The 27995-nt window shown below is 37.8% G+C and overlaps 3 protein-coding genes across 7 annotated transcripts in view; 2 read left to right on the forward strand and 1 right to left on the reverse strand.

Moving 5' to 3' along the window:
• The first annotated feature begins 84 nt into the window (after nt 1-84).
• Nucleotides 85-27443, forward strand: LOC126457209 (transmembrane protein 231). Of its 2 annotated transcripts, XM_050093311.1 has the most exons (5): nt 85-223; nt 309-475; nt 10920-11048; nt 17691-17916; nt 25108-27443. In XM_050093311.1, the coding sequence occupies exons 1-5, from the start codon at nt 85-87 to the stop codon at nt 25371-25373; spliced, it is 927 nt and encodes a 308-aa protein (XP_049949268.1). In that variant the 3' UTR covers nt 25374-27443. The 2 variants fall into 2 exon arrangements, with proteins under 2 accessions (XP_049949268.1, XP_049949269.1); XM_050093312.1 differs by lacking the exon at nt 10920-11048.
• LOC126457208 (prolyl 3-hydroxylase OGFOD1) lies at nt 11055-12733 on the forward strand. The gene has a single exon (XM_050093310.1). The coding sequence runs from the start codon at nt 11187-11189 to the stop codon at nt 12639-12641; it is 1455 nt and encodes a 484-aa protein (XP_049949267.1). The 5' UTR covers nt 11055-11186; the 3' UTR covers nt 12642-12733.
• Nucleotides 27428-27995, reverse strand: part of LOC126457210 (mitochondrial import inner membrane translocase subunit Tim21) — a 47860-nt gene continuing 47292 nt past the window's right edge. For all 4 annotated transcript variants that reach the window (XM_050093314.1, XM_050093313.1, XM_050093315.1 and 1 more), the window contains one exon: nt 27428-27957. In XM_050093314.1, coding sequence (XP_049949271.1) covers nt 27820-27957 — 138 coding nt within the window. In that variant the 3' untranslated portion in view covers nt 27428-27819. The remainder of the gene's footprint in view (nt 27958-27995) is intronic.

Consider the following 27995-nt stretch of genomic DNA (forward strand, 5'->3'; position numbering starts at 1 on the left):
TTGTTAATAAATCAACTGGCCAACAATGTTTGTTACTAGGGAAGCGAAACAAATGTTTGTTGGCAACACTACAATAACACTGCTATGGCGGTTTACAATGTGTTTACTCAAAACGTAGTGTGTACGTATAGGGCTACTGTTTGTTCTAAAGCTACTGTTTTTGTGTTATTTATTACGGGAACTACAGTAATAATACCCTTAATTATAGCGTACCGAAGTTACGGTGATTGTCTAAATTTATAATGTGTAATAGGAGACCCTAGAAAAGGAATCTTGTGTATTAACATGCAACGTTTGCATTTGTTCAGGATTTTGGATCAAGGCAGATACTTACAGGGAGCAACCAGATGTGCATTTTAAGCACAAGTTTATCGCAGTTGCAGAGTCAAATCAGTTGGACAAACCAATTATCTGCAGCAACTTCTGGAATCTGAATAGTATTCTGAGTGACTACAGCCATTGTTCAGTCGTCAAGGTAAAAAAGTTTTTAGTAAGAAACCGTAGTATTATTAATGATATGTACATTTTTATCGATGAACATGGAACTGCTAGTTTCATGCATAGATATGTTGAATTCACCCTTTAGTTGCAAGATTCATTAATATTTCAGCAATGTAGCTTCTTCGGCACTGTTTGTCGACCTGTAGTAGCATTTCTTATCGCTTTTTGAGATGTATAGGGATTATTGAGTGAACAATCTTACATCTCCTTTAATATCAGATTAGTAAGTTTTTAGTCTGGACTGTGTACAACGTTGGAAGAAGCTGATTGCTGTGTCTTCTGCAATATTGTTTGACATACAAATACAGCGTTTACTCACAATTTTGTGTGAAATGCTTTGAGTGCCACTCAGTGCAAAACAAAAGGAAGATTTGCAGAATCAGATTATGGACAGTATGGATAACTACAGAATCAAACACAACATCATATTCTTGCGTAATTGATTGCACGTAGTAGCCTACATGTCATTGAGCTTTTATAATCGTGAAATAAATGTAGCATTTCTTCGTTTTTAGTTTGAAGGTTGAAAACTGTGTAGCCTAAAACTGTTTCTACTGTTCATGTTTTCTTGTGACTTCATCTGCAAATAACTACTGCTACATTTCTACAATTTCTACCCTCCTCAATTGCCTCTAATATGAATTTGATGATTCCTTGATGTATCGGCTGTCTTTTAGTCAAGCTATACCACAAATTTCTTTTCTCACTGATTCTGTTCAGCATCATCTCATTAGGTACATGATCTACCCATCTAATTTTCAGTATTTTTCTTTAGCACCTCATTTCAGAAGCTGCTCTTGTTTCAACTGCTTATCATTCATGTTTAACGTCCATACAAGGCTGCACTCCTGACAGATGCTTTCAGGAAAGACTACCTAAATTTCTCTTCTTGGAAATGATTTCCTTTCCATTGCCATTCTACATTTTATATCCTGGCTCTTCTTCAGCCATCATGATTATTTTCCTGATCTAATTCCCTCAGCATTGCATTATTTAATTTGACTATGTTCTGTTACTATTGTTTTACTTTGTTGTTGTTCTCTTACATCCTTTCAAGGCAATGCCCATTCTGTTGAACAGTGTCAATGGCAAACTGCAAAATTTTTATTTCTGCTCCTTGAACTTCAGTTCCCTTTCCAAATTTCTCCTTGTTTTCTACATCTACATTGATACTCAGCAATCCACTGTAAGGTGTGTGGCAGAGGGTACCCTGTACCACTACTTGTCATTTCCCCTCCTGTTCCACTCACAGATATAGCGGGGGGAAAATGACTGTCTGTATGCCTCCTATGAGCCCCAATTTCTCATAATCTCCCTTCCAGGCTGCTCAGTGTACAGATTATTAACTTTGAGGATAGGCTTCAAACCTGTCTCACTCTTGTCTCTACCACTGCTTCCCCTTCATACCCTTTGACACATGCATGTAATTTCCATCTGGCTTCTGTACAAGTTGTTAGTAACTTTTTGCTCCCTGTAGTTTACCCCTATCACCTTCAGAAATTTAAAAAGTGTACTCTAATCAACACTGCCAAAAGCTTTCTCCGAATCTGCACGTGCTGTAAATTTAGGTTTGCCATTTCTTAATCTAATTTCTGAGGCAAGCAGGAGGATCAGTACTGCCTCACGTGTTCCACTATTTCTCCATAACCCAAACTGATCTTCCATGAGGTTGGCTTCTATCAGTTTTTCCATTCTTCTCTAAATAATTTGTGTCAGTATTTTGCAAACATGACTTATTAAAGTTATAGTTCAGTACTGTGCACACCTGTTAGCATTCTTCTTGAAGTCTAGTGGTATTTCCCCCATCTTATATATCTTGCATACCAGGTGGAGTAGTTAAGTTATGGCTGGCTCACCCAAGGATATCAGCCTTTTGGTCGGAGACCCCATCTGCTTCTGGCAATGCCTTAGAGTTTAAATTCTGGTTCTGAAATCTTAATCATATATATCTCTGAGTGTGTGTGTGTGTGTGTGTGTGTGTGTGTGTGTGTGTGTGTGTGTGTGTGTGTGCTTTAAGAGTCATCAGTCTTCTTACTGGTTTGATGTGGTCTACCACAAATTCCTCTCATGTGTCAACATCTTCATCTTAAAGTAACACTTGCACCCTATGTCCTCACTTATTTGTTTGACATATTCCAATCTCTGCCTTCCTCAACAGTTTTTACCCATCTACAGCTCCCTCTAATTCCATGAATGGCACACATTAGACTTTCCTCAATGGTATCGTGTTAGATTCTCCCTGATTTCTTAACGGCATAATCTGTATCACTCCAGGCAGGGCGTTTACCTTCATAGTCTCAGATGTTATTGAGTTTAGCAAAGGCCTATGTTAAAATTCAGGTGTAAGTAAGAAACATGTATTTTTTGTTTTCTCCAAAAAATTTCTTGCCCCAAGATAACAGGCCTCCAAGGATGACACAGCGAACACCATTTTGAAGATGTGAATTTCGGAAATTTTTTAAAAATATTGTATCGCTGTTACAGTTCTAGATATTTTGTTACAGTTTTTTAATTTTTATTATTATTATTTGAAAGGTAATTGCTTTATGATTACAGTGGTATCCTCTGTTTGCACATATTTGTCAAAGATCTGTCACCGTAGCCTTTTGAATTTTTTTTTTTTATTTATAGAAAAAAAAAATTTCCCAAAAATGCCAGTCCAGAAAAGTTTGATTTTTTTCTGTTGATTAGTACCATTTAGTACTATATTCTCTCTGAAGGAAAGCTTCCACTTTTAAGTTGGACAGGTTTTATTTTAAAAAATCATTTTTTTAACTTTAAAGGGTAATGTATGTATTCACTGTAGTTGTTTCTTACTAATTTCTTTGTACAACATTTATTTCTATTGTCTTTGTTGCAGTTATTTCGTATCACTTCCTTCGTTCCAGTTATTTCTTTTCACTTTAATTATTGCAGATATTTCTTACACTTTGTTGTAGTTTCTTGTCAGTTTCTTTGTCGTAGTTGTTCATTGCAGGTTTCTGTATTGTAGTTGTTCAGGGCGAATTTGTTTACTGAAGAGGCTTATAAGAAATCTGAGACCATCCAGAGAGTTTTGTGTTTTCGTGAGGAATTTACCAGTTTTGACAGATGCTGTGTGTTTTGTGAAAAGAACTGTTTGAAATGACTTCTGACTGGGGCCACAGGAGAGTGAAGTGTGCTGACTATTTGCATATACATAAAAGAGTGATATATAAGACAAACCAAACAACAGACTTTGTTCAGGTTAGGAATAAGTGTTTTCATTTGAAGACTGTTTCAAGGTGAAGATGTTTCCATTGACGATTTTTTGTGTTATAAATGTTTTGACAGAGTAACAATGAAGGTATCTCAACAAGGTGAAGCCTCCCATAGTGCAGATGATTCAGATTTCGCATCAGTAGAGGAAGAATTAAATATCCTGAATCAGTCAGCTGCATAGATAGGCATTAGTCCTGTTTAGAAACCATGGTCAGTAAGTCGAGTCATAAGCTCCATGCATCAAGAAAGTGTAAAGAAATTACTAAAGCTATAGATGAATACACTACAGTAAAACTGACCACACTCTTCAAAGTAGAAATTCCATCTTCAGCAGAAAATAAACCAAAGCACTCTTGCACCTCTTGCCAGGAATTTTTCACAAATATCAGTTCAGCTGTTGGATATTGTGCATCCTACAATGAAAAGGTGGAAGTTTTAACTATTATTCCAGAGACATTTTCAAAGAAAACAATTTTTAACCAGGTTCCATCAGTATCAAAGTATATGGTAGACAAATCAAGAAATGTGAGGTCTGTAAAAAGAGTCTTTGGTAGACCAGATCTCTATTAATAGGTCATCCTGTAGAAGCAGCTCAAGTTCAGATAGTGCAGTCATTTTATCTGGAAGATAAATGGGACTGTTGTCGCCAGAGTGCCACCAAAAAAGACACTATAACTGTAACAGTTGAAGGTCAAAAAGTTGTGAAAGTGAAGAGGTACAGTACTCACAGTATCAAAGAAACTTTTGCGGTTTATAAGAGCAACTATACAACTTCACATATTGGAAGATCAACATTTTATGTGCCACAACCTAAGTGGGTAGTTCCACACCCACCCAGAGATGTCTGTCTGTGTGTACTGTGTGAATTTTGAACTTTGTGTGGTAACTTTGAAGAAGTTACTGGAGCACGTGACATATGACACCTTGGTTGGGCGTGTGAAGTCATTAGTGGTCTGTGACATAAAGCAAGAGACTTGTTTGTTTGAAGAATATGGTGACTGCCCTGGAATGGGAGGACTGTCTTTACAGACACTTGGCCTGGAAGACATAGTAGATAACTCTGCAGAAATTACTTATGCGACATGGGAGGAAAATGAACTTACAAAGAAAACTGTTGCCTTTGACAGTTTCATTGATGAACTTGGTAAATGGCCAGTGAAAGCAGTAACACACCAGCATCTGAAGCAATTGCAGCAACAACACATTGCAGAAGTGAAAGGGTGCTTCACTGTGATTTTGCTGAGAACTGGTTTGTAATTCTCCCACAAGAAGATTAGATTAGATTAATAGAGTACAAGGGTATCATTGGAGTAATGACCTGGTTTCAGTTTGTACGGGAGTGACATATTTTTAAAACAAGACCACAAGTGTTGCAGTTATAAGTGATGACACGGGACATGACTCGGCACATGCTTTGCTAGCAATGCGCAAAATTCTTCAACTGCAAACAGGGGCAGAGGAGATCATCATTATTTCTGATGGTGCTCTTGGTCATTTCATAAATCATTACCAGCTGTTTGAATTGATTAAGTCGCATGTGCCAACTGAGTGGGTATACAGTGCTACTGGTCACAGGAAGGGGCCTTATGATCGTGTAGGTGGCTTGCTGAAGCACCATGCTACAAAACAATTTTTCCAGGCCAAATACAGCTGTGATTCAGAATTCTGGGGCTTTTACGAGAGTCGTGAAATCTTACACATCCACAGCCCTCATTCTTTTGCCCAAAGAGGAAATCGAAGAATTCCATGAGCAGAAAGAAGGAAGAATTGTCCTAACAAACTACTCCTGTGAAAGGAATTCAGAAGACATATTTTTGGACTCAAAGTGATGGGCGAACTCATATTGCATGCACTTTAAAGAGCAAGAAACAGTAAATTTCATTCGTTTGGCCAACATTTCAGCAACAACAGGATAATATTCACATTCACAACCTGAGAAGGGGGATGTTTATGGCATGTGTCTATGACTGTGATTGGTGGATTGCAGAGATTATAGACATCAGTTATGGGTTAAACAAAATTGTAATGAACTTTATGCTACCACATGGACCACCTGCCAGATATAAGTTTCCAGCCAAAGGACAGCAACAACGCCATCAGTGCTCACTTCCTGTTCACAATGTTTTGAAGATTGTAAGTGGTCCAGTTCCTATTGGTTCAACAGGAATGCATCACTCTATATCAAAGGAAGATACTGAAGCAGTGGAAAACATTTTTAGTTCATTGACTGGCTTATTTCAGTCAAATCAGAGTGCACAGAAGTTGTATAAATTGAAACCTTTAAGTTTTTGGACCTTTCACATAAATTTTGGAACCATTTAAAATGCTTGAAAAAATGAGTCTCTTACTCATCTTTCAAAACTAAAATTATGTTAAATAACCCTAGGCTTTGATTTTTATGAGTCTGTTACGTGATGATAAAACAGGTTTTATACATGGCAAAAACTTCAGTTGTTTATAAAACCTGTCCAACCTAAAAGTGGAAGCTCTTCTTTTCAGGAAATGTAGAACTATATGATGCTAATCGGCAGAATTTTTCAAACATTTCCATCTTCAAAATAGTATGCACAGTGTCATCTTTGGAGGGCTGTATCTCGGAGCAGAATTTTTTTTTTGAGAAAACAAAACAAAAAATACTTGTTCCCTACTTAGTCCTTCATTTTAACATATGTTAAATTCAATAACATCCGAGACTATGAAGGTAAGATTTTTTCCTAGCCTGCCTGAATTGATATGGACTATGCCTAACACATTTCCAATCTTGGGAGTACCTCTTCTTGTCATTGATTTCCATATGTTCCTTTTTCTGCTGATTCTTCGGAGAAACATATCATCAGTCCACCTAATTTTCAACATTCTTCTGTAGAACCACAACCCAAAACACTTTAATTCTCTTCTGTTCAAGTCTTCCCACTGCCCATGATTCACTATTATACAATGTTGTGCTCCAAACATACATTCTCAGAAATTTCTGCCTCAAATTAAGGCCTCTGTTTTATACTAGTAGACTTTTCTTGGTCAGGAATGCCCTCTTTGCCTGTACTAGTGGTAGAGTTTGTGTCTATGTCCTGAACTCAGTATGCAGTGGACCTGTGCCCCTTCAAACCCCTCTTGGAGCGGTGGCTGTCAGGATAAGGACGTCACAGGAAATGACTGTCTGCAACGTATATCTTCCTCCAGATGGTACAGTACCCCTGAACGCATTGGCTGCACTGATTGATCAGCTCCCTAAACCTTTCCTACTTTTGGGAGATTTTAACACTCATAACCCCTTGTGGGGTGGCACCATGCTTACTGGCCGAGGCAGAGATGTCGGAAATTTACTGTCACAACTCGACCTCTGTCTCTTAAATACACGTGCCCCCGCACATTTCAGTGTGACACATGGCACATATTCGGCCATAGATCTCTCGGTTTGCGGTCCTGGCCTTCTCCCATCTATCCACTGTAGAGCACATGATGACCTGTGTGGTAATGACCACTTCCCCATCTTTCTGTCACAGCCCTGGCATCAGGCCCATTGGCGCCTGCCCAGATGGGCTTTAAACGAGGCAGACTGGGACACTTTCACCTCTCCTGTCACCGTTGAATCTCCCCCACATGGTAACATCGATGTGGTAGTTGAGCAGGTAACTACAACAATCATTTCTGCGGCAGAAAACGCAATCCCTCGTTCTTTAGGGTGCCCCTAGTGAAAGACAGTCCCTTGGTGGTCACCGGAAGTTGCAGAGGCAATTAAGGAGCATCGGTGAGCTCTACAGTGGCATAAGCGGCACCCTTCCCTTGAGCATCTCAACGACTCTGTCCCCGTGTTCGCTAGCTTATCAAAAGACGGAAACAGGAGTGTTATGAGAGATACATTTTGACCATTGGGTACCATACGCCACCTTCCCAAGTCTGAGCAAAGACCAAACTAGTTTGTGAGTACCAGGCCCCAATGGGTGTTCCCGGTATTAACGTAAATGGCGTGTTTTCTACCGACGCAAACGCAATTGCCCAGCACTTTGCTGAGCACTATGCTTGCACTTCTGTGTCAGAGAATTACACCACAGCCTTTGGCACACTGTCAAATGGCGGATGGAAGTTAAAGTCCTCTCGTTCACTACACACCACAGTAAACCCTATAACGCCCCATTTACAGAGTGGTAGCTCCTCAGTGCCATTGCATATTGCCCCGACACAGCTCCTGGGCCTGAGTGGATCCCCAGTCAGATGATTAATCATCTCTCGTCTGACTACAAGCAACATCTCCTCATGATCTGCAACCGGATCTGGTATGATGGCATCTTTCCACCACACTGGTGGGAGAGCACCATCATACTAGTGTTCAAACCCGGCAAAAACCCGCTTAATGTGGATAGCTACCATCATACTAGTGCTCAAACCCGGAAAAACCCAATTAATGTGTATAGATATCGGCCCATCAGCCTCACCAACATTCTTGGTAAGCTGCTGGAATGTATGGTGTGTCGGTGGTTGGGGCGGGTCCTGGAGTCACATGGCCTACTGGCTCCATGCCAGGAAGGTTTTCGCCTGGGTCGCTCTACCACTGATAATCTTGTGTCTATCGAGTCTGCCATTCAAACAGCCTTTTCCAGACGCCAACATCTTGTTGCCGTCTTTTTTTATTTACTAAAAGTGTATGACATCACCTGGCGACATCATATCCTCGCCACATTAAACAAGTGGTGTCTCCGAGGCCCGCTCCCGATTTTTATCCAGAATTTCCTTTCGCTCCATACTTTCAGTGTCCAAGTTGGTGCCTCCCATAGTTTCCCCCATATCCGGGAGAATGGGGTCCCGCAGGGCTCTGTATTGAGTGTATCTCTATTTTTAGTGGCCATTAGCGGTCTAGCAGCAGCTGTAGAGCAGTCCGTCTCACCCTCTCTGTATCCGGATGACTTCTGTATTTCGTACTGCTCCACCAATACTGGTGTTGCTGAGCGGCACCTACAGGGAGCCATCCATAAGGCACAGTCATGGTCTCTAGTCGCAGCTTCCAGTTTTTGGCTGCAAAGTCATATGTTACGCACTTCTGTTGGTGTCATACCGTTCATACGAAATGAAAACTTGACCTTACTGACGATCCCCTCACTGTAGTGGAGACATATCAGTTTTTAGGACTGGTTTTCGACACCCGATTGACTTGGCTTCCTCACCTTCGTCAGCTTAAGCGGAAGTGCTGGCAGCACCTCGTTGAATTAGGAACTGAATTATCATAGTGAACATTCTCACTTATTACCTTTAGGTGTGGCACATCAGTTTAAATATGAACTCGTGGTTCATTCCTGTATGCATCTGCATGTCACATTTTCCTGGCATCCTTTTCTATAACTGCACATACTGCTCACCACTGGCATCTGTGCAGAATATTAGATCTGACAGGGCAGATGGTATGGCATAATCTTTGAGATATGGATTTAGAAATTCTGACAGTTTTAAATATTTTCTGGATCACTGGATATGTTCCAGTGAGTTATTGACAGTAGCACAAGGTTTTACTTTCAAAACGTGTGTAAATGCACATCTCCCATCACCAATCCATCCACTTACATCAAGCTTGTATTTGCATGTGAAATGCTTAAGGTTGTAGAAACATACCAATTTCTAGGACTAGTTTCTGATGCTGAGCTATCATTTCTGAAATGGATGTGCCAGACAAAACTTAATGCTCTATGCCAATAGTTGTCAACATTTTTTGCAAGAGCCAATATTGATTTTGGGGAGTGGCATCTTGGACCCAAGTCAAAAGTCAGCACATTTAAGAATACTTTATGTCAACTGTTCTCTATTTCCGATTGCACCCATCCTCAGTAGTTGCTGTGTTTGTGTGAATGGAGGACCAATTGATTAATAACAGTAACCGTACTTACATTTAACTGCATTTTGCAATATCAGATGTGATCACAAATATTTACTATATGTTTTGAATGTCTTTTTTTCTTCTATTCATGTTGTATTACAGCACCCTTAATTTAAATGACTGTTTCTTGCTACAAATACTTAACTATTTTTGAAGTGACCATCTCTCTAATATGTTCTGTATTTGGCTCATGGCCAAATTAAAATTAAACACACCTTAAAACATTGCTGTCTCTGTAACTATTTTTATTTGTTACTGAGCAGGAAAGGTGCACTCATAAGATCTTAATGTTAGTTGGCGGTTTGGATTTAGCTGTTAGTTGCTAGATGCATATTATTATAAAATATGGCTGAGAACCATGGTCCACATGAGTACTTGATTCACGCTGCATGTCACCCACAGGCCACAGTTTGGCAACCACTACTCTATGTTACCTCAGCAACACTTATTGAGGTGCCATTTGCTCCAATCTTTCGTGACTTTGCTTTCATGTTATCCCACTTAGGTTAAGAAAGCCTGGCCTATGGATTAGCAGACCCATTGATGCTATGCCTTTTAGATCCAGTCCATCACCATAGGATCATACCTGTAACCATGCCTTTCAGATGAGAACCACGGATAGCCTCCTGACAGAGACAAAGATAATCCCGTGACGATTCAGTGATTCCAACTATTACTCAACTAAGCTGCCGATGTATTTTATTTGTTACTGAGCAGGAAAGATGCACTCTTATATTCAATTTCCAGTTAACAAGACTTAGCTTCCACAAAAATGTTTCCAGTCTGGTGCCCCAATATCACCCGCAGAAACGTTTGCCAGTTATGATCTCTCTGTGTGGTGACATTAATTGGTTTACTCAGTCGCGCATTTGACTTTTGTGGAGTTGAAACCACTGGTGGCTTCAATAAATTTACACCAGTAACAATTTATCTCAAATTTTTCATTGTTTGATGTAACTTCCAGTGTTTACTTTGATTAATCTTAATTGAGAATGATGCCACAAGTCAGAGATATGCATAGAGCACCATGTGACAAATGATTGTGCCCTGTATTACAGCTGTATAGTTTCCAGACAACCTTGACTTTTCGATGCAGTTTCAATTTATCTCTGGTGATGTCTCCAACAGATGGGGACAAAATGTCAGCGAATAGTTTTATGTATTGAACACTTCCTCTCAGTGCAGAAGTTTTAACTAAAGCATTATCTGTTGCTACACTTACATGTAAACCATCAAAATTGCCTTGAGTAAGTTAATTATTTCATTATATTGTGCAAAGAAGGCATTTATTGAGACATAGCTTTGTGTTTTTCAGACAAGAGAAGAAGACAGAGATATTGATGGAAAAAATGAATTACTGTTTTTTGAAATGGAACTTCTCTTACACAGAACTGAAGCAGTTTTCTCACTGATACTCTTTCTAGTTTTTGATTATAAGCTCTATGTAAGTACAGAATATTACCCTGATGAAAAGTGAATATTTAAACTTGAGACACATCTAGTATCCTGTGTAATAGTGTCTAATAAGCTAAAAAAGGAAAGGATATATCAAGCATTAAGTCTACAATTACATCATCCCACCATGTCAGCGAAGGGCTGTGGAAATTCAGAATCGGATGTTTCAGCTGAAAATTGTGTTGAAGTTAGGTCTGATCTACTTCAAAATGAAGTAAAGGATTGGTTGTCAAGTCATTGGTCAGGCAAATCTGATTTAGGCCCTAGTGAAAAGTGGGGCATTTCTCTACTTAGTGAACCTTTTAAGATTTGCACTTTGACGAATCTTATATCTGATCATGCGTACTTGGAGAAACTGAAGGTTGAGCTACTTAGCTTAGAATTCCAAATGAAGAATAATGACTTATACCAATATCGTCAGTCTGAAGATCTTTTTGGTTTTGACTTGCCTGCTATTAATTCGTTCAGATGCCTTCTAAATAATACCATTCGACAATGGCTAGAAGATGTTACCAATATACAACTGAGGGAGAAAATATCTGCAAATTGTTCATGTTATGATGATACAGATTATCTTCTCTGTCATGATGACCAGTGTGAGGATAGATGCATAGCGTATATTTTTTATCTGAATCGTAACTGGACCGCACATGATGGTGGAGCATTGCAACTATTTAACACCATGGAAACAGAGCCAGGAAATATTGTTAAATCAATATTGCCACAATTTAATTCTTTTGTTTTCTTTGAGGTGTCAGAAATATCATTCCATCAGGTACAAGAAGTATTTACGATGGATAGAACGAGAATAACTGTGAATGGTTGGTTTTATGGTTCCAGAAAAATTAAAAGAAGGGAGCATAAGTTGGGAAACAATGACTCTGTTACAGTTCCTCTGTTGCAGGTTGAAGATTCGTTTTCCTCAAATGTGATAAACAGTGTATATTATAGTGGTGATGAATTACTGAAAACACTTAATTTACATTTTGAGAAGACTAGCTCAATCATGCTGGAAGATTTTCTCTGTAAAGAATTTTATGACAGTTGTTGTAAAGCACTTTCTAGAAGTACAGTATCTTGGTTAAGAAAAAGACCTGTTAATTATTGGTTATATGATACAGCAGATGAGTCCACTCTGAGTTCTGAGGTACAAGGATTACTTACACTTATGAAATCAGAAAAGCTGTTCCAGTTACTTTCCGTGTTGACATGTCTAGATCTCACATGCATTGGTAAGATGAAGACATCTTGTGACAAAACTATCAAAGTTTCTGCTTGCTCATATGAAATTAGAAGGTGGAAGTCAGGATATTATTCATTGGTAAATGATACAAGCTTTTCTAAAGAAAGCTTGTTAGATGTCACACTTTACTTGAATTGTGAGAACTGTAGTGAATGTGGAGGATCAACAGTGTACATTTCTCCAGAAGAGGACGAAGAACTACTTTGTGCTTCTCCTAGACCTAATTCTCTGTCTGTTACATACAGAGAATCAAATACTGCTTGTTTTGTTAAGTACATTAATCATAACTTCAGAGGTGATTTCTACACAATTAATTTTTCTTGTGTGGAACAGGCTTGAAATTCACCAGTTTGTTACAGAATGTGTTTGAATGTAAAGACAATTAATTGCCAGCTTTGTACTTCTAAGTAAATAAACTATGAAATACAAAACAGTGTTTCCATACAAACCATTCCTCAGAGGTATCTGCATGGCTGGGAAGTAGTTGATGAATCCAGAATTGATAGTATTATCAGAAGTTTTAATTGTCAAATGTTGTTGTATTTTCTCTTTCAGCCATCAACAGTGGTGTTTTGTCTGTTGTGATTAGTCTAGGAAAGCTTATCAGGCTGAAATCACGATCTCTCTCTCTCTCTCTCTCTCTCTCTCTCTCTCTCTCTCTCTCTCTGTGTGTGTGTGTGTGTGTGTGTGTGTGTGTGTGTTCGCACATCTCAAGGTATTACAAAAAAATGAAAGCAGAGCTAAATAACACCAGAGGGTAGGGAAGGTGATTTGGGGATTTCATAGGGATGAACCAAGAGGTTACGAAGGTTAGGTGGACGGTGGAAAGACACTCTTGGTGGAGTGGGGAGGATTTCATGAAGGATGGATCTCATTTCAGGGCAGGATTTGAGGAAGTCATATCCCTGCTGGAGAGCCACATTCAGAGTCTGATTCAGTCCCGGAAAGTATCCTGTCACAAGTGGGGCACTTTTGTGGTTCTTAAACCACCTTCCCTACCCTTGTAACTGCCCCCGGTGTAAAACCTGTCCCATGCACCCTCCCACCACCACCTACTCCAGTCCTGTAACCCGGAAAGTGTACACGATCAAAGGCAGAGCCACATGTGAAAGCACCCACGTGATTTACCAACTGACCTGCCTACACTGTGAAGCTTTCTATGTGGGAATGACCAGCAATAAACTGTCCATTCGCATGAAAGGACACAGGCAGACAGTGTTTGTTGGTAATGAGGATCACCCTGTGGCTAAACATGCCTTGGTGCACAGCCATCACATCTTGGCACAGTGTTACACCGTCCGGGTTATCTGAATACTTCCCACTAACACCAACCTATCAGAACTCCAGAGATGGGAACTTGCCCTTCAATATATCCTCTCTTCCCATTACCCACCAGGTTTCAACCTTCGCTAATTTCAAGTTGCTGCTGCTCATACCTCACCTGTCATTCAAAAACATCTTTGCCTCTGTACTTCCGCCTCGACTGACACCTCTGCCCAAACTCTTTGCCTTTACATATGTCTGCTTGTGTCTGTATATGTGCAGATGGATATATATATATGTGTGTGTGTGTGTGTGTGTGTGTGTGTGTGTGTGTGTGTGTGTGTGTGTGTGCGCGCGCGCGCGCGCGAGTGTATACCTGTCCTTTTTTCCCCCTAAGGTAAGTCTTTCCGCTCCCAGGATTGGAATGACTCCTTACCCTCTCCCTTAAAACCCACATCCTTCCGTCTTTCCCTCTCCTTCCCTCTTTCCTGATGAAGCAACCGTGGGTTGCGAAAGCTTGAATTTTGTGTGTGTGTTTGTGTGTCTATCAACAAACCAATGCTTTCGTTTGGTAAGTTACATCATCTTTGTTTTTAGATATATTTTTCCCACGTGGAATGTTTCCCTCTATTATATACACAATATTGTTTGGTTGATATGTTAGTAATCAGTGCAAACACAGTGAGGAGTATTTTTGAGTGTAAAGTGTTAAAAAATTTTCAACATATTTCGCAACACTGAATTGTCTAGTGTAAAATATGCTTGTTGGCAACACCATTTCCATCGCTCCTCTATTTATAACAAATGAGTGAGAGCTAGCACGTAAACCATTCTGCATCAAGTTTTGTGTTTGGTTTGAACTTTTTGTGAGACACAATGTCAGTGAGAAAATACAGTAGTGAAAGAATGAGGTGGGTGGACTATGAAAAAAAAACACAAGAAGATGGTGTTTAAGAAAAGTGAAAAATGCTTCCCAGTTGTTGGAAACCTGTCAGAGGTATTGCAGAAATATCTTGGTCCTCAAGTAATTGTATTAGCATCGTATCCATTGTGCAGGAGGTGGTACAATCACTACCGGAAGAAACTTGGTGACAACCTACCTGAACGATTACAGTCACTCAAATGTGAAACTGAAGAAGACAATGCAGATGTTTATATTCCTGGGTGTGAAATTGTTGATGTGTTGAATGTTAGCATTTCTGCTTACCAGGAAAGGTAAGAAGCACAAGAAGAAAACATTATGCAAAAAGAAAAGAATAAGAAATTGACATGAGTTTTACACAAGCAACATCTTCAAACCTTTGTGAAGTGTATAATGTAGATACACTTGGTGCAAAACCTGAAGATAGTGAATTGTGCATGAAATGTGATGTGTGATTTCAAAACCTAAATACTGCTCTCTCAGCAACCACTTATACTGAGAAGATACAGTTACTGACACTGATACCAGGTAGCTGCTCTAATCAGCAGATACAGAAATGCACACCCACTTCTTCACATTATTTGATTTCAAAAGCTTGTAAAATCAAGAATGAGAAAGGCAGTTGAGCATGCCCAGATTCTTACTGTGGGCATCCATTGCAAGATGATATGCTTACTGTTGCTCTGGAATATTACCTAAGTGATGACAAAGATTCCAACGGCAAAGTCCTAACCAGGCTAATGTCATCTCTGTTAGTGAAAATGGTGAAAAAGTTAAGATATATGACAAGAACAGTAAGAGATACATATCTCCTAATGAAAAAGAAGAACACAAATTTAAAAATTGGTGTCTCAAAATTCTACTCCTTACAACTAAAACACATAAAATGCCAGCCAGTGAAGGAAGTGTGCTTATGTATTTACTGCACTAATTTGAAACGTGTTTGTTTCACCATAAGCAGTGTCACAGGAAAGATGTTCACAGAGATGGACCTGATGCTTTTGTGTATATTTCGAGAGCAGCAAGATAAATGTTGGTTGCAGGAGTATGCAATATGTCTTGGTGCTGAGGTAATGACTGTTGAAGCATTACACCTTCAGGGTGCTGACAATGACGTAACCTATGAGTTGAATTGTGGGAGGGAGAAAGTTTCGTGAAGAAGACAGTAGAGCCAGAGAAGTTTGTTAACAGACATTAGGCATTGGGTCATGAAAAAAATAGCTCACCATTATATCCGGAGAATTCAGAGATAAGCCATAGCAGAAGTAAAATCGGCCACATCTCAGAATACGGACATATTAGTTCTTCATTACGACTTTGCTGAAAACTGATCTGTTGCCTTGCGGAACGAAATTCAAAGTTACCACCGGCACACATCACAGGTATCAATATTCACAAGTGGTGCACACTTCCTTGGAACATCGGTCTGTTTTGCTATTGTCAGTGATGATCTTTTTCATCACAGTGCACATGCATGCTACATAATTGATGACGTAGCATTTAGAGGCCATGCGTGTCCTAAACATGTGTATGATACTGATGGTGCAGCATCTCATTTTAAAAATTGCTTTCAGCTGTGTGAGCTTGGTCTACACTATAGTGCGGGCATTAAGACAAAAAAATGGGTATTTTCATCAACAGGTCATGGAAAAAGTGCATAGGATGGGGTAGGAGGCCTCTTAAACATCTTGAAAAAAGATTTAATCTCCAGCATGAAACTGTTGATGCTATAAGAGATGTTACTGGATCTGTACACACCATATCAACATTAGTAACAAACCTGAAACTCTTAATTCTAAATGAAAGTACATTAAGGGAGTTCCATTTAAAAAACGAGAAAAGTGGTCTGCTATTAAGCGTGTGGTAGTAATACAATCAATTCACTACTGGGTTGCATCCTGGAGTGGCACATACATTGCAAGAACAGTCCTTCACGAAATGCAGCCTGTTACTGTATGTGAAATGCAGAGATCATGGTATACATTAGAAGACTTTGTGTGAGGCACTTCATTTCTGATGTGTATGACAATCAGTGGTGGGCAGGACAGATAATAAGTGTGTCTAATGAGCTGAAAGGTATAAATGTCTCCTTTGACACCTCATGGTACTGCTAATGCTTTCCAATGGCTATCCTCATAAGGCCAGTGTCCAGTTCCTATTTCCCAAGTACTGCTCTTGTTGAATCACCCTTTGTCTGTGTGCAAATTCAGCTCAGCTATACAACTTCAATGAGGAGCAGATGAAAAAAACAAATTAACTCTTTTCGACAGTGCAGTGTTGATTGTTACACTGTAGGCAATTTTAATTCGTGGAAAGTCACAAAGAAGTAAAATCATTACCGAAGACGATAACAATTTGTGAATAACATCACAAAAAGAAATTGGGTATAAATATTCTATATCTCATTTTTGTCATAAAATGCTTTTGAATAAAATTATGAATTGCTTTTCCATTTGCTCATAATGTTGTAAAGTAATTATTTTGATTCAGAAATACCAATTTTGCATGACATTTACATAAAATCAGCGATCAATTTAAATATTTAAATGTCCATGGCTTTTGACCTTGAGGACAGAGGTAGGTCAAAGAACCAAAAAATTTCAGATTTTTTCATCTTTATGTTCAATTATTTTAACAATTTAAGAATTTCATGCATTAATGTCATAACTGACAGTTAGCAGTCCTTCTGCTATATCATTTCTCCATCCTGTGACTACACATATTTTCAGAACATATTTTTTAAATTCGCATTACAAATTTTCGTAACTTAAAAAAAATAAAACCTCAGAAGTGTGTGTGTGTGTGTGTGTGTGTCATATCTCATAGTATTGGGAACAAAGTGTTTATTGAAAATAAATTCTGATCTCTATCAGTTTCGGTTTTTTGATCATAATTTTTCAACTTTCCCATTCGTTACGACATTTTTGCAAACACTCTCATTTAGAGAGGTCTGTAGCATTTTAACAAACCATCAGAAAATCAAAATTATTGTAGTTTTGGAGAGGTATCATGTGGAACTTCAACATTTTTATTTATTTATTTTTATTTTTTCCCAGGAAACTTTGAAATAGTGATGTAACACAATCACTCTTGACCTATGTGATTTGAGATGAAATCGTCCACAGGACAGTTTTCGAAATTCATTACATTTTGTCATAAACGTGAGAAAATGTTTCAGAAGTAATTGTAAATTTTTATTGCAGAAGTACAGTGCATTTCAAATGGAGTCACTTGCCATCATTCAGCATTCATCTAGTCTGCCAGGTGCAAGATTTGACATAGTAGGTGACCTGAAACTAGTTCAAAAACAACCACTTTTTCATGATGGAAGAGATGTGAGCTTTAATTATTCTTGCATAGATGAAGAAAGCACTGATCCGCAAGTTTTTAATTTGCAGAAAATTATAAAAGAATATGTTGGCAGGAACGGTAAGTATTACAGCTTACAAAAAATTGGTGTGTTGGATTTTGTTTTTTTAAGCAGATATATTACAGCATTACTACAAACTGATTTCTTCATATCAGTTTAGAGGTTATAAGTTCACAAGCTTTCATTCTTTCTTTCTTTTATCACTTAGAAACATTTGGTAGCATGGGGCTATCACTGTAGTTGCTTACTTCTTTGCTTCTTTGTGGACTCTCTAACAGTAGTTAAATTGTTTTTCAGCAAGCATAGGAATCACCACCTTCAGAGGCCAATTTGTGTGTTTGCAAAAGTCCTCTTTTTTTTCCCCTCGCGCAGTTTTTTCTTGATGGCATCAAATGAAGTAATTGATACAAGTGTTATTGTGGTAGCACAGATTTTAGCTAAGGAGCTTGCAGAAGACTTTAATCAAGAGCAAATGGATACAAAAATAGATTTCTCATGTAAATCATTTGTGGTTGTCAAATGCACTGATAAAACAGTTGTTAGCAGGAGACACTGTATGTTTGTAAATAAGTTTTGAATAAGTAAAATTGAGCTATATTTCTTATTCTACGCAAAGGTCAGATACATGTGTGTGACATGTCATGCCAGTTCACATGAAGCTACAAGTAACAGTCACACATCAGACAACTGGAAACACTCTCACTGTTGTATGCTCACTGCATTCCCATTAGCTCAATTTCTAATTTGTGTGTCGAATGCTTGGTGCTATTTACAATACTCTTAAGATATATCTGAAAGTAAAGCTCTAATCTCACTAGTTCTGCCTTCCCCCCTCCCCTCTCTCTCGTAGTTGGTTTTCTAAAAAATCACAGGTGCTATAAATGTGCAATTGTGCATAACCATTCATCACTCAGTAATTGCACCAATAAGAACACTTGTGTTTTGTGATATTGCATCCTACATCAAGAGTAGCTTTAAATCTCTTGAGGCACTTCATTGTAAAAAATACACTTAATGACTAAAACAAATCTTTATTATTATTATTATGCTAAAATCAAAGTGCCCTTAACATACCCTTTTTTTTTTCAAATTATGTCCAAAAATGTTTCTTTTATTAGTGAAAAACATATAATGAATGGCATCACATATAGACATATAAGATAGCTTATAAAGCTCAAAATAATGAGTTACAAAATTTTGAAGGTCACCAGTAATAAAATCCCAAGTATAGTTATGTACTGAACTTTCACTAAAACGTCCTCACTATGAATTCTAACCGTGTATTTCACAAAGATTTCCTGCAAACATAAATGTTGTAGTAGCTCACTAGAGCAGAGTGAATATATGTTGTACCACTGATGAGCACTTGTCTATCAACTGACCAACTGTCATAACTTCCTCCTTCACTTTCTGAGCCGTTAGATTCAGTTTTGAACTCAGGATCACAGGACAAACCCATCCTTTTTTGAAAGCATAGGCTAAACAAAAAGACAGGAGAGACACTGAAAGTGCGCATTTTGTTGTGAAGCATCCAAAGCTGCCTACTGTAGAGATGATCTCTAGAGGCAACCACCTCAGCCAGGCTACAAATGTAGGACCATATGCTCTCTAGCAGTCGAACATTGAACTATCAGTGCTGAAATGGATATAACTGGGGTTTTACTATTTTGAAGGTCTGTTGTTAAGTTGCCTAAGTGTACTTGGTATTTAGTTTCCGTGTCAGAATAATGAAAACATGGTAACTCGCGGTTTTATATTAAGTGGTTAACTAGTTCTGCAGTAATGTGAACCTCAGCAAAGTCACTCCCTAAGTCAAAGTACTTTAACGATGTGTTGCATTACTGCAAATGATGCTGTGTTACTGTAGTATTAATCAGTGATTAAAAGGGACTGCTGCAGGCTAGAAGGTTTAAGAACATTCTGACTTTTCAGTATTGTTGTAAGCAAATAGTTAGCCCTCAACACAAGCAGACAGCTAAAGACTTGTGTTGTTGAGCAAACGAAAGAAGAATGAGAGTAGTTCCATGTAACTGTAGTTGCTGAAGCTCTTGTGCAGTGGTGGGGCAAGCTGCATTAGGACAGGAAGTCAAACCGCTTTTAACTTTCATGGCTACTATGACAGTGGCCCAGTATTTTGAAGTTTCCACAAGCGAGGTAGTTGGCACAAGTGCTGGTAGTGGAGTAACATGCAAGTTTTCAGTGCTTCTAGAAACTTGACTTTATCCAACTATCATGCTACAGATGATGTTTCACTCGCATTCACCGCTTTTTTAATAAATTGCTTTTAAAAGGGTATAGTATACTTTAAATAATGCAGCTTACAGACCTAATTTATTTCCACAAGTAACAGAGATCATGAATTAGAACCAGGGATCACATTTTATATACTCTGTAAATGACAAATTGTAATAACCCGATTGTAAGACAAGGTTTTTTCCCAAATTAGGGGGTCATCTTTCATTTGTAGATTAAACTAGTGCTGCTGCGGTCAACTTTTATACAGTGTATAATAGATTAAGATAGGGGTTGTCTTACATTTACAGAAGAAGCTTTGGCTATTGAGGTTTTGTACAGATTTATTTTGAACAATACTGAAGCGTAGGACATAGCAAACACTACTTATTTTTGAATGCGCTTGCAATAGTATTGACCTTGCTTGAACAATGACATGACATATGACTCATGGCCCTAGGGCTGTACGGCAAAGGGTATTCGACACACTATGAACTAGCTACAAAAATAATAAAATACTCTGCTTAAAAATTGACAAATTTGTTAAACACAGGAGTAAATAACATTAAATACTATTAACTTACAAACTTTTGTTGTAGTTCAACAGATTTGCAATAAAAGATCTCATACATGTATTGATACCATATACATACATACATACATACATACATACATTCATTCATTCATTCATTCATTCATTCGTTTATGCTGCTTTTTAAGTAAAGATAAATTTCATAGGCGAAAATCTTCTCCTTCAAAAACCATTACTTGATGCTGAACCAAAGTTAATATTTTATTTGGGTATGAGAAATTCAATCACTGTACAAACATTTCATATTAGAGAAAATTATCAGCTATTAATCAGCTTCAGAACAAGATGATGACATTCAGATGAAATGAGAAGGAAAATTAATCCAGAATGAAATGTCTAAAGAATGAAACAAATTAAACTGACTATTATTGTCACGAGGATAAATTACAGTTGAAAGACCTGTTACGGAGATAGTACAAACAAATGTCATTATATTATGGGGCAAGTGATAGTTCAGTTATAGGACTGAATAGTGACTGTGATCTTTTATTTATGTATTAGTTGCTGCTGTTACATATGACCTGCTCCCTAGAAGATATTGCCGTCCATGTTTCCCTGTTGCTTGAACACAGCACAACAGAAAGTTGGAGGGGACACAGTGATAAAACTTGGCTTTGCTTGAATCAGTTTGCACTCAGAATCAAATTGACTTCAAAATTGGACAAATATTGAAGAATAGCATACGTGTCTACAGGAGGTGCTAAAAGTGATGGGGTCAGTACCATATTCACATATTTCATGCAGAAATGTTGTCAACATTCATTGTGAGGAGTGACTGTAATGATTGGGGGTGTGTCAGCTGCTGGTTCTACACAGTCAATGAGAGAGTGGCGGGCAGACAGTATGTTCGGAAGCAAGAGACACTGTAACAGTCTCACATCAGTATAGAAGCAATATCCACAGGGAGGTGGGAGCTGTGTTCTAAACAAACAAACAAAAAAATAAATGCAGCAGAGATAAAAATTAATGAAACAATTTTATTTATTTTATTTTTCCACTTTTTAAACAGCTCCTTTACATCAATAAAAAGTTTGTAATTTTGATTAGTCAGAATGTGTTAAAAAATAAATCTTTCTGAAGGAGTCACTTTTTTTTTTTAAAAAAAAAAAAAGAAAAAAGTGGTCATCTTATAATCAGGTAAATATGGTTTTAAATGAAATTATTTACAGTTACAATAAACTGTATTTTAAAAATAATTCAGTCTTGTGCTGACAAAATACTAATTTTTTTCATTATGCAGCAATATTTTAGCAGTTTGTAAGTTTGTATAAAAACAGGAATTTGAATCATCATCAGTCACTAACAAGAATTGGTTCCCAACAGTTCTTGTTTAGGACTTTTGTAATTTCTGTGCATCACTTCTGGTAAATGCTGTGATTATTCCTTCTGTATGGAAATGGCATATTCCTTTTGCTGCGTCATCGGAGCAAGCTATTGCTCATCACGAAGAGACCTTTATATCAACACAATATTAAGTTTGAACTTTCCTCTTTCTTCTTGCTGGAGACAAATAACCAGATAACTTGTCAGTGATAAGTGAGATATAGCCAATAGCCACTCACTGAAGACTGAATATTTGATGGAAGATTTTGTGGTGAGCGTTGAACAGTGGTTGCCCTGAATCCAGTTGCTAGTTCAGGAAATTATAGCCATTGTGGAGATTCATAATTACAAGTAATAGTAGCACTGAATTTGAAGAAATGCTCGGCATGTAAATAAGTTACATTAAGACAGGTGGAGATTTGACAGATATGCCATTATATGGGCACTGGAGGTTTTACGTATTGCAAGATGTTTTGGTGCAGATATGCCTGCCAGAATTGCTGTTGTTAAATGTTTCACTGTGGAAGGTATTACAGCTCCACAACTGTTCTATCTATCAACATAATGTGAGAAGATGATGAGTCGCAGATAGGTAAAACACAAAAACTGTCACAAATATAGCTTTTGGTCAGTAACGCCTTTGTCAAAATTAAACAAAAAACACACACACACGAGCGCGCGCGCAAATGCAAACCGAGGCCAGGTGGATGAACCGAGGCCAGGTGGATGAACGGATTTTCCTGATGACGATAATGAATGATGCCCTTGTACTATCGACTTGTAGGAACATTTATGTGCTTGCCAGGTATTTCTCCATCTTTTTCACATTCAAACATAACTCAACAAAGAAACATCATAAAATTATTAAGAACATACGTGGCGACCTTGCCCAAATACTTAATATTTTAGCAGGCTTTTAATTGTGACAAACTCAACACCTGATTTATGTGGTGAGTAGCAACCTATCCATATTGTTATTATTCCGTACTGGACTTTCCAACACCTGTTTACTTGACCCTTGAAGTGATGACACTCATGTCAATCAGTAATCGGCAGTAAAAATCTAATTTTGTAAAGTGATGTTTAAGTGGTATTGCATGTAGCAGGAAAGTCAAGAACTGGACAAGTCAGTTCTAAACCACTCAAAAAAATTTTTGCACCATCCCCATTAAATTTATCTGGGTACTCTTTTGAACACATGCATTTGTGTAATGGAGGTAAAATTAAACCAGCATTTTCAGTGTACTTCAGTAGAGTCTACTGTCTCTTCATTAGCAAGTATGATACTGTAGCTTTTGTTCACTGCTTTTTGGTAGACATTGAGGGTCATTGTAGGGGTGGTTGGTTCATTCGGAGGAGGGGACTAAACCGCGAAGTCATTGGTCCCATCGGGTTAAGGAAGGATGGAGAAGGAAATCGACATCCCTTTTAACAGGAACCATCCCAACATTTACATGAAGCAGTTTAGGGAAATCATGAAAAACCTAAATCAGGATGGCTGGAGGTGGATTTGAACCGATGGAGGGTCATTATAAGCTTATGTTATGTGGTACATATATAATCATTTAACAGCAAGAGGAATCTTCCGCAGAGGAATATACTCATCAGACAGACATATGCCACAGTGACATCATTTGAACATTCAAATACCATCATTTACTAATGTCAGATGCCTCGTGTTGTTGTCAGGGTTTGCACCCACCCATCTTTGTCCAGGAGGCAGCAATTAACCAAGTTTAATGACCTGCTGTGTTTGGAACTAGTTGAAACCTCCAGTGGCTGATCTCAAGAGGGCTGCCAATGAAAAGTGGGACAGGTTTGATTGACAAGTCTCATCCTGGGGCAGCATGTCAAAGAGGATCTGATCATCTTACAGTACACAGGATGGAACAACACAGTATTAAATGTTAACCAGAAGCAAAAAATGGATCTGAGCACTATGGGACTTAACATCCATGGTCATCAGTCCCCTAGAACTTAGAATCACTTAAACCTAACTAACCTAAAGACATCACACAACACCCAGTCATCACGAGGCAGAGAAAATCCCGGACCCCGCCGGGAATCGAACCCGGACGCGGGAAGCGAGAACGCTACCGCATGACCACGAGCTGCGGACAACCAGAAGCAGATTTTGGTCTCAGAATAGGACACTTTTAAACATAATGGTTTTATTTTGCTTATTTTTTAATTTAACAGTGAAAGTTGTTAAGTTTATTCTTTCATTCTTTGCTCCCCTTGAATTGAAGTGCATACACATTTGCAGAAGCAGATGATGAAAAATTGTTGAGCAGTTTGCATGAATTCACTGCATGGTAACATGAAGTGTGCTTTTTTACTGTCATTAAACAAAATTCAAATTTTCCTTGTAGTAGAAGCATGATGAAAAGTGCATGTTGTATTACGGTCATCACTGTTTCGCACAAGTTTTAGAACATATTCCAAAACTGATGTGTGATGTAGCTGGATGTTCTTTGCTATCAAGGATGTGAAGCTAAAAAATAATGTTCCACACAATGCATCAAAAAGTTTTAGTTCTGTACTAATTTAATTTTAGTGCTACACAACATTAGCCCCCACATTATGGAAACATGGTGGGTACCAGTGAAGTAGTTTAACACACATATAAGAAACTTCTTCAGTTTGTAATGTGAAATTTCTCTGCATATGGCATTAATGCACTAGGAAAGGCTTCAAGGCAAATGATACAACTAGTGTAGCCTAGCCTCATTAGATAATAATCTTACAACTGATGTTTTGTGTGCCCTTTATTATTTATGCTGTTAAAGAGTTTTGTCATTTCTTCAGTTGTCATTTGGCCTTCTGTCTGCAATTAGCTCACTAAACAGCACAAGTTTTAGTAGAAAATTTGTGAATATAATTATTTTACTCATTTAAAATGGAATTAATAAAAACAATTGGTTCAAGTCAGATCATGGTGCTAGGAGTGTGTCTATGTGGTGATTCATTGTTGTGCCTGCACTGTAGAACATGTGCGTTTCTTTGCTTATTCCATTTTTCTTGCTGTAAATGCATATACGTCGGTATAGTATTTCAGTTTTTTAATGTAATGAACTTAGTTTAAATGGTTCAATCATTTCAGTTTCTACTGCAGTAACAAATGCATATCCACTGTGGACTGTCGGAAGAGCCGCTGGTGCCCCATTTGTTATATCAGCCACAATTTACTATCCAGAAGATACTATTCTGTATAAGCCTGGTTTCTGGCAAGTTGTCAAGTGGGCATGGGTACAGTATTTATCAGTGCTGGTGGTAATAATGTATATTACCAACAAAATAAAAAGCTATGTATTTGGGAACTACCTCATTTCCAGCTTCAGAATTGTACCTTGGAAAAAAGATGTATGAGTGCTATTTCACATGTTGACTCAAAGTATATTTACATCTGTGATATTTCTGTGGTTAATAATGCCACTCGTAATTTTGTATGAACACTTTTTTACCTTTTTATGTAATAAAATAGATGTATAGAAACTTTGTACTATAACTTAAACCTTGGCCAGTACTGAGATGTTGCAGTAAACAGCAAAACGAGTTGCCTCAAGCAAGTTAAGTAAGAGCTAAGTGTAACAGCTTTAGAAGTGTTTGAATAATCCTTTAATTAAGGAACTGAAAAAAATGGTGTTGCCATAAACCACACCAAACTTAGCACACACGTGTGTGTTGTAAGTATTAAGGGACTCAAAGATAAGGAGAAATTAATTATAGGGATAAAATATGGAACTCTAGCAGAACTGGTCACTAACTTCTGAAATTGAGACAAAGTATTGAGTACAAACAGCATTGTTTTACAAATTTGTTCCTGTAATATATAGTTGGCCTCCGGACTTATACCCCTATTCAGATTCCAATATTTCTTGGAACACTTAGTTCATACTGTTGCCATCAATATGTAAGCCATTGAGAATGCGCACAGCACATTATCTCTCTAATGAAATCTGTTGCCAGTTATTGACAAAACTATGAAATTAATGACTATCACAAATACATCACTAAAAGAAAGTGATCTTGACTGCCTGATACTGAATGTACTGCCAGATAATGTGTATTTGGTTTAGAAATTTCTTGACATGTAACACTGCAAAGCAATACTCCAGCAGAGGGCTGACAAGCGTGGTGTAAGCAGTCTCTTTAGTAAAACTGTTGCACTTGCCAATAAATCACTGTCTTTGCTTTGCTTTACCCACAAAATTGTGTATATAATTGTTCCAGTTTATTTGTAATTGTAATCCCCAAGTATTTAGTTGAATTTATAGCCTTTAGATTTGTGCAATAACAATGTGACCTCTTGCTGTATTCCTTCTGCCTCAGTACCAGTATATCCGCATTTAAGAGACTTGAGAGTTTCTCCATCAAGGAAGGAGGTCAACATAGCATGCCTCGGAGAGTGTTGTATTAAAGACTCAGTTTATAACTGCTGCATGTATTTTAGATGATGCTGTGCTGTTGTTTGGGCTCTCAAGTTTGAACATTGTGCCTAATTATTACACATTGTGGGAAAAATGTGGCTTCATCAGTGAACATAGCTTGTAACAGACACTTGTGCGTCAGTTTCGTGAAGTATCTCTCAGGCATATTTCATACCATGCTTCGTGCCTCAGCAGAGCGACTCTTCCATGTATATATGAGTTCAGCCATTGAAGTTCCCACTATGATATTGTGTACACACTGTACATATGTTTTTCGGAAGAGCAATCCATGGAGCTGGTCTCAATACAGTCATCTATTAATGACAGTGTGTGTTACCTACAGTAATTTTAAGTGAAATTTTTAAAGGATTTTAAATGCGTACTTGGCACTTATTCTGTCAGCTTATCAGAGGCAAGTTGTGGTGTAGACCTCCATGGTATATTTCCAAGACACTGCCTGTTACAAGAAATTTCTTTTGCTGTCCTCTACTCCTTTTTTGATGAGTGCTGTTTCTTGATACATGACAGCAGTACCTTTCGGCCGTGTCACTAAACCTCTTTGCATTAACTCTATTCACAGCTGCTGTAATAAAATGGGAAGCTTCTGAAAAAAAATTCTACAGACATTCATCAATGAAAAATCAAACAGAAAAATAAAGACACATAACAATGATATGAAATCAGAAGAGATTTCATTATTTTAAAAGAGGCTATAATCTGTCATAACCAGTTATCTTAGTAACCACCATTCTCAACTAAGCTACCCTTCTGTCATCCTCCAGGGCAAACATTAATATCGCTCCAGGGATTTATGTAAACTAACATTTACTTTGAAGGTATGTGATAAGGACTGTCACCTCTCATAATGTGCAACCATTTGATCTTCACTGTGAAATCTATAATTTATAATCACTCCACTTCCAGCACCTATGGGATGGCTCAGTCTACATGACTGTTGTGAGTAAGAGTCTGAAGGCAATAAAAAAAGACACCTAAATTGTTCTCAATTTTTATTATAAATTTTCTTTTTCAGTAAAAGGATTCTAAAGATATTAATTACTCATTGAAGCTTGACATCACAATATTGTAAAGGTACTGTGTTTGTTTTGTACATGACTTGTATATGTGCTATTTGCACAATTCAGTCTCCACAATCTTATATTGTATAGAAGAGTTAAAAATATCCAAAAAAGAAAAATATTAATTACAAAGTATTATACATGATCGACATAAGATGTTCTTTCAAAATATATCTGCTGCATCAATTGAGTTAAATTATTCCCGACAATGATTACCTTATTTGTATAAAGCATTCTACGCATTCTTGTATAAAATATACCCACACAAAAGAGATCCTGACAGCACAAGGAAATCAATTAACTGCTTTACACAAGCAGATTGTCAAATGGCTTTTCAACTGGCGATGGCACATCATATCTATTGTCTTCAAGAATTATTGTTTCTCTTGGAAAATCATCCATCTGTACGAATAAATACCTGTATTCAAACTCCTTCTTATCATTCTGGAAAGAGACAAGAAGATTGGGTTGTAGTATATGAC

This window comes from Schistocerca serialis, chromosome 2, assembly GCF_023864345.2.
Source record: "Schistocerca serialis cubense isolate TAMUIC-IGC-003099 chromosome 2, iqSchSeri2.2, whole genome shotgun sequence".
NCBI classification, from domain to species: domain Eukaryota; kingdom Metazoa; phylum Arthropoda; class Insecta; order Orthoptera; family Acrididae; genus Schistocerca; species Schistocerca serialis.